The sequence below is a fragment of the Dendrobium catenatum genome, unplaced genomic scaffold (assembly GCF_001605985.2).
Source record: "Dendrobium catenatum unplaced genomic scaffold, ASM160598v2 fragScaff_scaffold_390, whole genome shotgun sequence".
Taxonomy (NCBI): domain Eukaryota; kingdom Viridiplantae; phylum Streptophyta; class Magnoliopsida; order Asparagales; family Orchidaceae; genus Dendrobium; species Dendrobium catenatum.
This window is the reverse complement of record NW_021318852.1, coordinates 4,206,871-4,221,182: the sequence shown is the minus strand read 5'-3', so window position 1 is coordinate 4,221,182 and position 14,312 is coordinate 4,206,871. Positions and strand designations below refer to the sequence as shown.

The 14,312-nt window shown below is 36.1% G+C and overlaps 1 protein-coding gene across 3 annotated transcripts in view; it reads right to left on the bottom strand.

Annotated features, from left to right (window-relative positions):
• The window catches only part of LOC110107782 (uncharacterized protein At3g06530), an 88,976-nt gene that overhangs the window by 8,541 nt on the left and 66,123 nt on the right, over nt 1-14,312 (bottom strand). For 2 of the 3 annotated variants that reach the window (XM_020838159.2, XM_020838161.2), the window contains exons 28-31: nt 7,218-7,307; nt 678-886; nt 353-563; nt 67-249 (exon numbers count right to left, since the gene is read on the bottom strand). In XM_020838159.2, the coding sequence (XP_020693818.1) occupies nt 67-249; nt 353-563; nt 678-886; nt 7,218-7,307 (693 nt within the window). The remainder of the gene's footprint in view (nt 1-66; nt 250-352; nt 564-677; nt 887-7,217; nt 7,308-14,312) is intronic. The other variant, XM_020838160.2, reaches the window with a different exon arrangement.

Here is a 14,312-nt window from a genome sequence, read left to right as displayed (position 1 = left end):
TAACAAAAAATCCCATCTTTCTCGTAGACCATATCAGTTCACAAAGAAAAGAATAACATTACAAACCTGTTTTATAGCAGAGTCTCCAACCATGACAAATAAGTCAACAATATGTTCAGAAAGCAAGCCAGAAGAGATCTTAGCAACAGAAGATAGTAACAAGAAAATGTGATTGCGAGTGGTAGCATCCTTAGCCGACTGAGCACATTCAACCAGAAGATTAATATTAAGCTTATTACATAAGTCATCCTGCAAGAAAAATAACAGTTCCGGGTCCATTTCAAACAAAAATTAAAAAAGAAGAATAGAAAACCGTAGATAAATTTATATGATAAGAGAATTTGAATTTTACCTTATCAGAATGTCCCATAACATGTGAGTCAATAATATCCTTGAGGATTAACAGTGTAGAATGCTGAGCAGGATGAAGGACAGCTAAAAAAGATTCAGAAAATCCAGATACAGATCCATTTTCAGTTGTGTCAGAACTCAATAAACTCAGAAGCCAATCATTCGAGAAAAGCTTTCCTAGGACTTCAAATAATGGTTGCACCAGATAAAATCTACCAGTACAACAAAGATAAAAAATATCACACAAAAATAGAAAGATGATTAAATCTCCAATAGCGCATTGGAAAAAAACAAAAAAGGGAGAGGAAATAGAACGGTTGACAGACCTATTGACAATATCTTTCTTAAGTAACACAATATCAAGCAAGGAACCCAAAACAAAAATTATTTCCCTTCCACCATCAAACTGATCTTTACAAGCATTTAAACTTTGAAAGGTTATGGACTTCTTTCTCTTTTCTCTTTTTAAGGAGCCAATATGCTGACCTCGGCAAAAAATTTCCAGTAATCTTACAATTGTTAAACAATTTATCTGCTAGACAAAATGACGAAAGGATAAAAACAGTTAGTCCCATATGTATAAAAAATTAACAAGATTTACTAAAAACTCTATATTTTAAGGAAAAAGCAATTGTGCGGATTAAAAAAAAAAAAAGAAAATTTATCATTCGACTGCTCAAATCAAGGTTATCAACTCAACTTATCAGTTACTTCACGCAGAATGAACTCCACTGCAAAGAAGGAACGCGGGACATCCTCATTTCAAAGGGCTCAAATTAAATTGTGGAATTGAATGAGATATGATTACCTTTAGAATGAAAAAATACAAGCTCAACAGTTTATGCCATCCAAATTATGAGAATCATCAATCATGAACATTTATATGGTCAAAGATGCCCGTTGATAATTAATAGTAATACAAGAGTATGAATTCATTATAAAGACATTACAACAACAACAACAACAACATCAAGCCTTTATCCCACTACGTGGGGTCGGCTATATGAATCCTTTTTCTCCATTGTGTTCTATTAAAAGTCAAATTCTTGTTTAAACCTAATAAAGAAAGGTCATTCCTAATATTTTCTAACCATGTCTTTTTAGGTCTACCCCTACCTTTCTTAACATAAGTCAAATCTAATACCTCTACTCTCCTAACCGGGTCATCGCAAGGCCGCCGTTTTATGTGACCAAACCATCTAAGGCGACTTTCTCTAATCTTATCTTCTACTGGAGCTACTCCAACCTTTTCACGTATATGCTCATTTCGTATCCTATCTCTAAGGGTAAAGCCACTCATCCACCTGAGCATCCTCATCTCTGCCACACTTAACTTAGTATTATGCTTCTCTTTTAAAGGCCAACATTCGGCACCATAAAGCATTGCAGGCCTCACTACCATCTTATAGAATTTTCCCTTAAGTTTGAGGGGTACATTTCTATCACATAACAAGCCCGATGCATTCCTCCACTTCAACCATCCAACTTGAATTCTGCTGATAATATCCCCATCTATTTCACCATCACTCTGAACAATTGATCCAAGATATCTAAAACGTGTACTCTTATTAATGACTTGATCGCCCAAAGTCACAATCCCCTCACTAGGTCTATTACTACTAAAATTCATTATAAAGACATTCTGTTAATAAAATCTATGCTAGTAGTTACTCTTAAAATAGTTTAGAAGGTAGTGTCTAAGCACGTTGGAATCAGTATATTTGACCAGTCTACACAGTATTAATCAAGTCATATCAGTCAAATAAGACTTCCTCGTCTAGTAAATTAAAAACTTGCATGCCATAGGACATGCTATCTCAATACAAGAAAATTGACCAAATTGGTTAACGAGAAATAAGAAAAGTAGAAAGATTATGTCAACAACTCTTTTGGGAAAAACTTAATTCATTTTCAACAAATCCTTTGTGCAAAATGAATTTACAAGAGGACAACATGAAACCATAATCAACACAACAATGAAGGGCGCTGACTTCTATCTCCACAAAATAATTTTACAAACAACTAAATTTTAAACTCTGATTCATCTAACGGTTCGCTTGCACAGTAAAAATTCCAAAAAAAAAAAAAAATCAAAAACATATTAACAGTGAGATTATTAGGGTAACTCAACAAATCCTGCTAAACTGAAAAGAAATTAAATGCCACATTTTTTTCAACAGATAGATGGAAGAATGCATCAACTATCAAATCTCATACAGTTAAACATGTAATATAAATAGTATCGTTCTAACATTCAATCACAAGGGTTCCTGAAATGAGTACTAAGTAATGAATTAACTAACAAAAAACAAACAATAAAGACTAAGCTATCAACTTCCACATTCCTTGAATTATAATTTATGAATACCAATTACATTTGCCATTCAACAATCAAATGGCAGTTAATAAAGTGATAAAGCATACACCAAGGTACATCCTCTTGCAAATGTCTAGTGAGAACATCCATGACTAAAGTAAAAAGATATGGGCTTAAGGCTGATCCTTGATGTAACCCAACCGAAATAGGAAAAGAAATTGAAAGAGCATTGAAGCGAACGTTCATGAAAAGAAATTGAAAGAGCAACTAACATTATTCTAAACCAAATAGTTGGGATAAGGCTAGAGATAATGAGGATGACATAACCATTAACTGTTATACTAATAAAAAAAAATAAAAATAAAAATAAAAACTGTTATATTTTTTCTCAATATTTTGCCTTGATGTCCATGATATATTCTGCCAATGGAAACCATGCTTATCTGTAAGAGCTGGCTTATCCTGGCCAATTCAATTGAACCAGCCAGCCAGCCTATAATAAATCGCGGGCTAGCAGGGACAAAACAGACGGACGAAGACGCGACTTGGGCGAGCCGACTGCAAACGCAGACGAGTCTGGAAGAGTCAGTTTGCGGTTTTGAACGAAGGATCATGCACGTGGAAGTAAATTAACAACTCCTCGTGTGAGAAATATCTGTTTCATTCATTACTGAAGAAGAAAAATGCAAATGAGGGTTCTGTCAAGAGAGGCGATTGAGAGGAGGTAAAGGAACTAAGGTTTGTTAATTTTTCCAATTATGTGTAGAACATTTCGTATTATCTCTTCTAAACAGTGAAGGATGTTTAATTAAAGGCATGAGAAGAAATTGAAAGCATGAAGGAAGAAGAGGAGTATAGAAAGGAAGAGAAAGAAAGAGGAAGGTATGTTCATTGATTTTTTTATTATTATTTTCTGTGCAAATTTTCATATGATTTCTAATCTAAGCAAGACAGAATGTTCAGTTAAAGGTAAGGGAAGAAAATTTGGAAAAGAGAAAAAAAAAAAGAATTTGGGCTTTGGAAGTTATATACTTTCATTTCTCGTTTCTTTCATTGAAGAAATAATAAGAAATATATTTTGATTTTTATGTTGGAAGAATCCAAATGATATAAACTTTGGTTAGATGGTGGAGGAAGGAAGAATTTCAAAGAAGGAAAGTTTTGGTGAGGAAATCATTTTGATTTAAAAAGAATTTTGGAATGAATTAGAGTTATTTAATACTATGGTAAAGATGTATTCAAATTTTTTTAAGATGTTAGTCAAATCAATTTAATGATTTTTTTTGGATTTGTTGTGCACTTACTAAGTTGTCAAGGGCTAAATGATAAAATTAATGTCAACAGTGGAATATTTCATAATTGGGAGAGAGTACAGGAAGTACTGAGAATTCAAGATTGAAAAGGAATTGAACAACCGCAAAACAAATAAAGTGGATAATTACACTTGTGTATAGACATTTTACTGTTGAACTTCTATTTAAATTCTAAAGGAAATATTTAAATAATTATTTTACTTATATTTTGATGTTACTATGCGTTAGATGACGCAAATGCATGTGGTGATGAACTTTTGACATTAAATGAATACGATAGAACAAATAAGTATCAAATACATGATATTATGATTATAAATGCATGTGTAAAGGAAATAAAAAGTGAAGTTAGAATATATATATATATATATATAATATTATATACATAAGAATACAAGTAAAGAATGAGGAAATAAATGATATAACTTATAAATTATAAATAAAAGTTTAAATGAACAAATGGAAAAGAGAAAAGGATATACATGCAAATTACAAGAGTTCACCCCCATATGGTACTTACTGGGGAAGCAACGTAACCGTGCATGTTAAATGAAAATGAAAAGGTTGTACCTGTATTGATATATTTAGACGGTGCTCTTATACTAATGATAATGGAAATGGAATAAACATGTAATAGAAATGGATAAATGGAATATAATGAAAAGTAATGTGTGTAAGAAAGACAAAGAAACAATTATGTTTTTATTTTATACATGATATATATACTGATTCAATCTTAAACAACTCTGAAGTATTTTCAGAGATGGAGTAAGTCACTTTAGCTTCATCCCATATTTCTTTTGCAGACAAATAGCAAGAAATTTTTACTTGTGTCATTGTTCATGGAATTGAAAAGCCATGAAATAATCATACTATTTTTAATCTTTAAATTTCTTAAATCCCGATCTGTAGTCTTAGGCATGGCTGCTGCTCCCATAAGATACTCATCATTTCCCTTATCACAAATGAACAGTAACATATATTGTGACCACTGCAAATAATTATGGCCATTCAATGTCCTGTGATGAGAATAGGAGAAGAATCATTAGCACCAAGTTTTGGAATTTCTGAAATGCTTCCTGATTCTGGTGTTGTGATGCCTGATCTTTGTGATGAGGCCATCCCCTATTGCAAAGAAGAAGATAAGGGAGAAGAACGAACATGGTTGTTGGAAATATATAAGAAGAAGGCTGGGAAAAACGCTGACTAGAGAGAATCAACCTGATAAACAAAGAAGAGAAGTCTAGAAAAAATTGGCCAAAGAAAGGTGTCCTGAAAGGAGTAGGGCTCAGAGAACTAGCTCTGATACCATGAAGAATTTTTTTAATAGATTATTCTTCTCTGTATTACATCTACATATATATACTAAAAAATTATCTAATAAAGAAAATAACTAAATAGCATAATTCTTTCCTAAAATTTAGGAAACAGAATCACAGGAGAATATTTGTTTCCTAAAATTATGAAACAGAATCTTATGAGATCACAATTGATCTCTCGTTTTATTCATAAAAATACTTTCCTAAAATAAAAATAAAATCATAGAAGATGATCACAATCGATCTCCCCTTTTATTCATAAAAATACTTCCCTAAAATAAATTTTCTAACTTTAACTTTCAAATATTCAGCAACTATGAAAACAAGTTTTGGGTGAAAGAAAAATAACGAAGAAGTATAGAGAGTATGAAATAATCTAAGCTTATGATCGAGTATAAAAATTTTTGACTTTGTATGCTTTCAAGTCATAAGGTGTGTCAAAGATGTCTTGATATTATTAAAGATAAATAGGATGAAGAACTAACTAGTTTTAGAAGTAATTGTGAAGTGACCCAACAGTTCCCAATTATTTAGATTTATATCATGTATCAACATTTTAGTATATCTTTTTTATTGGTTATAAAGACACCTAAAAAGATATTTAAAATGATGTTCCTTAGTACCTATATTTTACTAATGATAATATTATAATTAGTGTGAAATGCACAAAATTAAATGAAAATGTTTAGAAAATAGAGACCTTATGTTTTACTAAATGATAAATAAGTATATAATATTAAGTTAGCAGTGCAAAGTTAATATTTATTATTCAATATAAATAAAAGATAGTATATACCCATATATGATAGACTTAAATACCTCAGATCTACTACATAGAAAAATGGAGAAATAAATGTGGATATAACATCAATATTCAAGGCTAGGTGGTTAAAATGACAAGTGTTTGGGACTTTTTTGTGATAAGAGGATATCATCAAGGCTTGAATGTAATTTTATAAACTACAATTAGGTCAGCAATGCTCTATGGATCCGATTGTTTGATTGTAAAAAGTCTTTGATATCTAAGTTGATTGTGGCCAAATGAGAAAATTAAGATGAATGCATGAAAGTTAAAAATGATTATATTAGAGAAAAAGTTAAAGCAATATATATTGATGATAAAATTAATTAGGTGGTTTGGAATATATACAAGTGGTAGAATAAACACCAGTAGACAAGTATGTAAAATGAGTGCAAGAGGATTTAAAAGGAGACCTAAACTTACATGAATAGAACTTATAAAAATGATTTGCACGGAAAAAGTTTAGCACCTTAAACGACAGTCAACAAGAATGAATGAGAAATGACGATTCATCAAACCAGCTCCAACTCGTTGCGAAAAAGCTAATGATGATGACGATGATCTTCAACATATGCATAATCCAATCAATAATTTAAAATTTAATCATTTTTAGTACATAATAATGCAATAAATAACTAATACAAGAGAATTAGACATGAAAGAGGTACAACAAAAGAAATGATGGTTAGAAAAAGAATGCATTGAGGTCCAAGGGTATTTATCAACCACAAATTAGAGATCCCAATGCTTTCACCAATCAGGAACCTAATTATGCAAAAGAATTGTGATATAGATGACAAGCTATGTCCTCCAAATAAAAGCCTAAGAAGTATGAGCTGTCTGTCCGATTATTTCACAATTTAAGTTTCAACAATGCCCTTGAATGGAAAATTCTAAACTCTACAACATGTTGAACATGGCAGCAACAAGTAACTTTCTGAAGTATTGGTTCATCTGAGCGATGGATACCCATTGATAGTATACATTTTGTGAATAGTTACATGAATTAGAGCAGTCATATAAATCAAGCACCACAAAGAAAAATAACTCATCTGATTAAATGAATTAAGCATATTACTGATTTAAGACGTGTAGAAGTATACAAACATATATACATTTAAATTAAGAATCACTTCTCTAGCAGCATTTCTTATGTCTCCACTGTCACTCCGGGCCAAAAAAACCAGGTTGATAAAGATTTCATCCTGAAATGAAGTTAACGTGAACTTGTCAAAAAATAATCAACACAGGATATAAAAACTAGCATACTGTGGTTCTTCAGAAAGGTAAGCATATTGTTTAAAATTATCAAATGATAAAGGTTTCCCAAAAAACAATATCGTTAGAAGTTACTAAAAAGATTTAGAAGTTAACATGAATTGAAACAAAATGCAGCTCCTAAGGTTATTAGTCTCTAAGAAGGATTCATTAATTTGACCACAAGTAGCAAGAACAAGGCTGGCCAATGGTCCTCCTATTGACGATGATGAAAACACATTTACTGTCTCCTGACCAAAACCACCATATATTTTAACGGGCAGCAATGAAAGCACAAAACATAACTGCCATGACATTTCATCCTGTTGAATTGACTTATATAAGAATTTATTGAGCTTATTTGTTGATGTAATCCAACTGAAACAGAAAAATACTTGGTCAAACCATCATGTGTTTGAACACAAGTAATAGTTTCTACATACATATTCTTAATGATTTGAATATAAGCATTATTAACTACTTTCTTTTCTAGAACTCTCCAAAGCACTATTCTTGGAACTATATCATATGCTTTTGATATGTCGATTCCTGGGGAACCGACTCAACCTCAGCCGGCCCAGGTGGGGCCGGCACTTGTGTACAGGAGACGGGTCAAACCTCCTCCTTCCTACACCGCCTAAGGGAGGGTCCCACGCCCAATTTGTTTGGATTTAATTAATTAAAAAAGATTTGATATTTTTTTGTATTAAATAATAATATCTTATATTAAGAAAGAGGATTTAATTAATTAAAAAGATTTGATATCTTTTGAATTAATTAAATATTATCTTATATTAGGAAGTTTTTAAGGAGGTGGAGAGGGCTATTTAAAGGGCATGAAGGGGTTAGGGCTAGGCATGCTTTGATTATTGTCTTCTTGTAGTCTCTTTGGTGTTTTAGGCTCTAGACTCTTGTCTAGAGATTTGGGAGAGACGATCCTCCTCTCGAATAGAGGATCAATTGTATCTTTTCTAGCTTATTTTGCTTTGAGTATTTAATCAAGTTCTATTATTTTCTTGGTTGTTTCATCTCCGATCTTGGGTATTCTCGTTGTTTTACCAATTTCGCATTAGGGTTGCTTGCGAACTCAAGTAGATCTTATAGGATTACTTGCAAACTCAAGTACTTCCTATTAAATTGGTATCAGAGCAAATTGTGAGACCAATGGAGGGCTGATTTCGGCAAATTTCAGCGGTGAATATTTGTCAGGAAGGGGGATTGCTGTTTTTGGAGTTTCAAATCCAAAATTTGTGATTTTACAAACTCCAGATTGCGATGGCGACCAAAAAGGTGGATGCTCTGGAAGAAAGGCTTGAATGGGAGATGAATCAAATCAAAACAATGGTGGAGGAAAGGATTTCCTCCATGGAAGGACAAGTCGCCGATCTCTGAGACATGATGAAGAAGATGTTAGAGATTCAAAACCAAACTGCGGTGTCCGTGGCAAAAGGAGGGGAAGGAAAAAAGTACGAATTCAGAAATTCAAAGTGAGGAAAATGAGGTGGAAATCATGGAAGGAGAATGAAGAAGACCCCATTTGGAGCCTGTCCAGAGGGATGAAAGAGGGGGTGGATATGGGGAACGCCATGAGGGATGCTATGGTTGTTGAGGTGCTGATTTTGAAGACAGGAGGGATTTCGAAGGGAGTTTGAGCTATGACAGAGCAAGGGAAGACTGGGAAACATGGGGTGCACCTAGCACTTGGGAGAGGGAAAACTATGGAAGATTCCGAGGCAATGGGGGCGACCAGAAGGTGAGGAGGTTGAAGATGCACATATTTGAAGGAGAAGATGCGTATGGGTGGATTTACAAGGTGGAGCGATACTTCGAGTTCAATGGGCTAACTGAGGAGGAGAAGTTGACCGTAGCCGGATTGTGCTTGGAAGGAAAATTCATGTCTTGGTATCAGTGGAGAGATCAGATGAGGTCTATCAAGAACTTGAGGGAATTCAAAGACTGCATAATAGAACGCTTCCAAATCGACCGGGAAGGAGATTTCTATGAGCAGTTCTTTGCTCTGACGCCAAAGGGATCGATAGCAGACTACCGAGAGTAGTTTGAGCACCTAGCTAGCAGGGTGGAGCGACTCTCAAATACAATATTGGAGGGAAATTTCATGAAATGGTTGAAGGTGGAGATCCGAGCAGCAATGAAGGTTCTGATGCCCCGTGACTTGGGGGAGGCCATGAAGTTGGCCCAACTGGTGAAAAATCATAGGGATTTGGAGAGAGGAGCCAAGAGTAGCAACACCGGGGGCACTTACAGGATGACGACCACTCATTTAGCGCCTAAAGGTCCTGCAACAGGAGGGAGTAGAGAGGCAACCAAGGAGAAGACAGGAGGAAGCGGGGGAAATTTCAAGTGGCTGACGGAGAAAGAGATGCAAGAGAAGAGGGCTAAGGGGTTGTGCTTCATGTGCGATGAAAAGTACATGCCATGGCATTAGTGCAAGAACCGAACTCTTCAGGTTCTCACTAACTATGATGACGAGGAAACTGAGGGAGGTGAAGAGGATACAGAGGAGGATATGGGGGAGAAGCTACACTTGAAACTGGCTGAGATTTCACTGAACTCAGTGGTAAGATTCACTACAAATCACACCATGAAGGTGAAGGGAGAGATAGAGGACAGGGAGGTTGTGGTGTTGATTGATAGTGGGGCTACTCACAATTTCATTTCCACCCAGGTTGTCGACCAACTGGGAATGAGATTGGTGGACACTGGCTGTTACGGAGTAATGATGGGTACGAGAAAGGTGGAGAAAGGCCAGGGGATTTGCAGATCCATGGGATACAGGTGAGGGAAGACTTTCTTCCACTAGAGCTTGGGAGCACAGACGTCATCCTGGGGATGAAATGATTGCAAACTTTGGGAGACACCAAAGTGAATTGGGGAGCGCTCACGATGGAGTTGACGGTGGATGGAAGGAAGGTAGTGATTAAGGGATATGTGGGGCTTTCCAAATCCATGGTTTCTCTTAAAACGATGGTGAGGGACATCCAATTGGCAGGCGGATGGTATTGGTGGAGTTGCATAGTTTGGAGGGAGCGAGATTGGAGGAGGGAGGAGACATACCCCTTTCCATTCAGTCATTAATTCAGCAGATCCAAGAGGTGTTTCAGCCATCTCAGGGATTACCACCGCAGAGGGAGCAAGAGCATGCCATAGTGTTCAAGGAGGGAGTGGCACCCATCAGTGCCCGGGCTTATCGTTACCCTCAGTTCCAGAAGGATGAAATAAAAAGTTTGATTAGAGAGATGCTGGAGGCAGAGATCATCAGACCCAACATCAATCCTTTTTCTGGCCCCGTTCTATTAGCGAAAAAGAAGGATGGCAGCTGGCATTTCTATGTGGACTAGTGAGCACTTAACAAAGAAACTATACCTGACAAGTTTCCAATACCAATCATTGACGAGCTGCTAGATGAATTGAGTGGAACCGTAATTTTCAGCAAGATAGACTTGAAATCGAGTTACCATCAGATCTGAATGAAGGAGGATGTACCCAAGACGACCTTTAGAACTCATGAAGGACATTATGAGTTCCTAGTGATGTTCTTTGGCCTCACCAATGCTCCCTCTACTTTCTAGGCCTTTATGAATAAGGTTTTCAAAGCTTATCTCAGACGATTTGTATTGGTATTCTTTGACAGCAGGACAGAAGAGGAGCACTTGGAGCATTTGAAGAGGGTGTTAGAAGTACCGCAGGAGCACCAGCTGAGGGATAATTTGAATAAAATGCTGCTTTGCACAAGCTAGTGTAGAGTACTTGGGCCATGTAGTATCAAAAGGAGTGCAATAGATCAGTCCAAAATTGAAGCAATATTAAAGTGGCCAGTGCCGAAAAATCTTAAGGAGTTGAGAAGATTCCTAGGACTGATGGGTTACTACAGGAGGTTCGTTAAGGGGTACAGCTCCATATCATGGCCACTCACTGAACAGTTGAAGAAGGATGAATTCTTATGGGGGGAAGCGGCCACATCAGCATTTGAGAGCTTGAAGAAGGCGATGACTACGGTGCCGGTCCTAGCCTTGCAAGATTTCACTCATACCTTCATTGTGGAGACAGATGCCTCCAGGTAAGGGCTGGGTGCAATACTGATGCAGAGTCGTAGACCCATTGCCTATTTCATCCATGTATTGAGAGCTAGAGCCCGGCTAAAATCAGTTTACGAGAGAGAATTAATGGCCATCGTTTTGGCCATCCAGAAGTGGCGGTCCTACCTACTTTGGAGGCATTTCATTGTCAGGACTGATCAACGAAGCTTGAAATACCTGTGGAACAATGGATGGTGACGAAAGAGCATCAAAGGTGGTTGTCCAAATTGCTAGGGTACGATTTTGAGATTCAATATAAACTTAGAGTGGAGAACAAAGTGGCAGACGCTTTGTCCATATGTATGAGGGTCGCCATCCAGGGTACTCATTAGAGGGAGACAGACTGATGTACTAGGGATGATTTGTGATGCCCCATACCTCGATCCACATCCCAAATTTGCTCCAGGAATTTCATGGAAGCACAGTTGGGGCCCATTTAGGAGTGCAGAAGACCTACAAGAGATTAGCTACCGAGCTTTACTGAAAGGGAATGCATAGAGATGTAAATGAGATGGTGGCAAGGTATGAGATCTGTCAGAGGAACAAATATTTGGCTATGTCGTTAGGAGGACTACTACAGCCGTCGCTGTTACCAAAACGAGTATGGGAGGAGATATCCATGGATTTCATAGATGGGTTGCCCTATTCAAAAGGCTTCACAATGATATTGGTGGTGGTGGATAGATTAAGCAAGTATGCTCATTTCATACCCCTCTGACATCCTTACACCACGGTGACAGTGACTTCAGCATTCATTAGAGAAGTTATCAGATTGCATGGGGTACCAGAAGCAACGTGTCAGAAAGAAATAAGGTGTTCCTGAGCCATTTTTGGAGGGAGTTGTTCAGGTTACAGGAGACAGTTCCGAAGAGAAGCATCGCTTATCACCCATAGACAGATGGCCAAACATAGGTGATTAATAAGAGCCTGGAGATATACCTGAGATGCTTTGTATCAGAGACACCCAAGCTATGAGCCAAGTGGCTATCTTGGGCAAAGTACATGTACAACACGTATTTTCATTCTGCTTCACAGATGACCCCATCAAGGTGTTGTATGGACGGGATCCCCCACACTTGGTGCACTTTGGGAGTAACAGTACCCTCGTGTTGTCAGTAGAGGAGTACTTAAAAGAGAGGGACCGAGTACTAGAGGAGTTGAAGAGGCATTTACTGAGAGCTCAACAAATTATGAAAAAACAAACAGATGGGCAGGAAGGACATCCAATTTGAAGAAGGGGAGAGGGTGTTCTTGAAGCTCCGACCGTATAGATAGAAGACAGTCGCCAAGAGGAGGAACGAAAAGCTAGCTCCAAGGTATTTTGGGCCTTATGAAGTGTTGGAGAAGAATGTGGCAGTAGCATATCGACTGAAATTACCACCAACAGCAACTATACATCCAATTTTTCATGTCTCGCAGTTGAGGAAGGCAATTGGTGACTACACAGCCAGTCTCGAGCTACCAGCAACACTTACTAAGGATTTAGAGGTAACTTTGGAACCCTTAAAGTTGGAAGGGGTTTGCCAAAACAAAGATGGAACTAAGGAGGTGTTGATTAAATGGAAGAACCTCCCGGATTACGATTTGATATCTTTTGTATTAAATAATAATATCTTATATTAGGAAAGTGGATTTAATTAATTAAAAAGATTTGATATCTTTTGAATTAATTAAATACTATCTTATATTAGAAAGTTTTTGAGATGGATATGGCTATTTAAAAGGCATGAAGGGGTTAGGGCTAAGCATGCTTTGATTATTGTCTTCTTGTAGTCTCTTTAGCGCTTTGGGCTCTAGACTCTCGTCTAGAGATTTGGGAGAGACGATCCTCCTCTCGAATAGAGGATCAATTGTATCTTTTCTTTTAGCTTATTTGCTTTGAGTATTTAATCAAGTTCTATTATTTTCTTGGTTGTTTCATCTCCGATCATGGGTATTCTCGCTAATTTTACCAATTTCGCATTAGGGTTGCTTGCGAACTCAAGTAGATCCGATAGGATTACTTGCGAACTCAAGTACTCCCTATCAGTTTTCTCTAAATCAATAAATATCATATGTATATCATCTTTAATCTCCCTTTACTTTTGAATCAAACCTCTTAGCAAATGTATAGCTTCCATAGTAGACATATCTAACATGAATCCAAACTGATTTTGAGAAACCTTAGCATCACATTGTAACCTATGCTCAGTTACTCTTTCTCATAATTTTAATGTATGACACATTAACTTAATACCTCCATAAGTCACACACTCTTTTGCATCACCTTTACTCTTAAAAATAAGAATCAACACCTCCACTCATCTGGCATCTTTTTAGTCTGCAAAATAATATTAAAAAGTTTAATAAGCCAAGAAATTCTTTAATCTCCTAGCATTTCCAGACATCTATTGGAATATCATAAAATCTCGTTGCCTTTCCACATTTCAATTTTTTTTTTTAAATTCCTTCCAACTTCGATTTTACCTATACGATGATAAAAGCAAAATTTTATATTTCATTTAGGCTGCTAAGGTCACTAAAACTAATCTTATTCTCACAATCTTCATGAAAAGCTTATCGAAATATCTCATCCACCTATGTTGAATATCCTCTTCTAAAAAAGCATTTTTTTTTAACTTCATCCTTAATGCACTTCACTTAAATTAGATCTTTAGTTCTCATATCTCTTTGTTTGGCTAACTTATACATACATATTTTGCTCTCCTCAGTATTTAATATATTATATAAATCACTAAAAGCTAAATTCATTGAATCGCATATTGCTTTCATAGAGTCCCAACAGGCCTCTCAGTATATTTCTCAATTTTTTGATCTTTTACATCTATATAAATTTTTATAACAAAATTTATTATT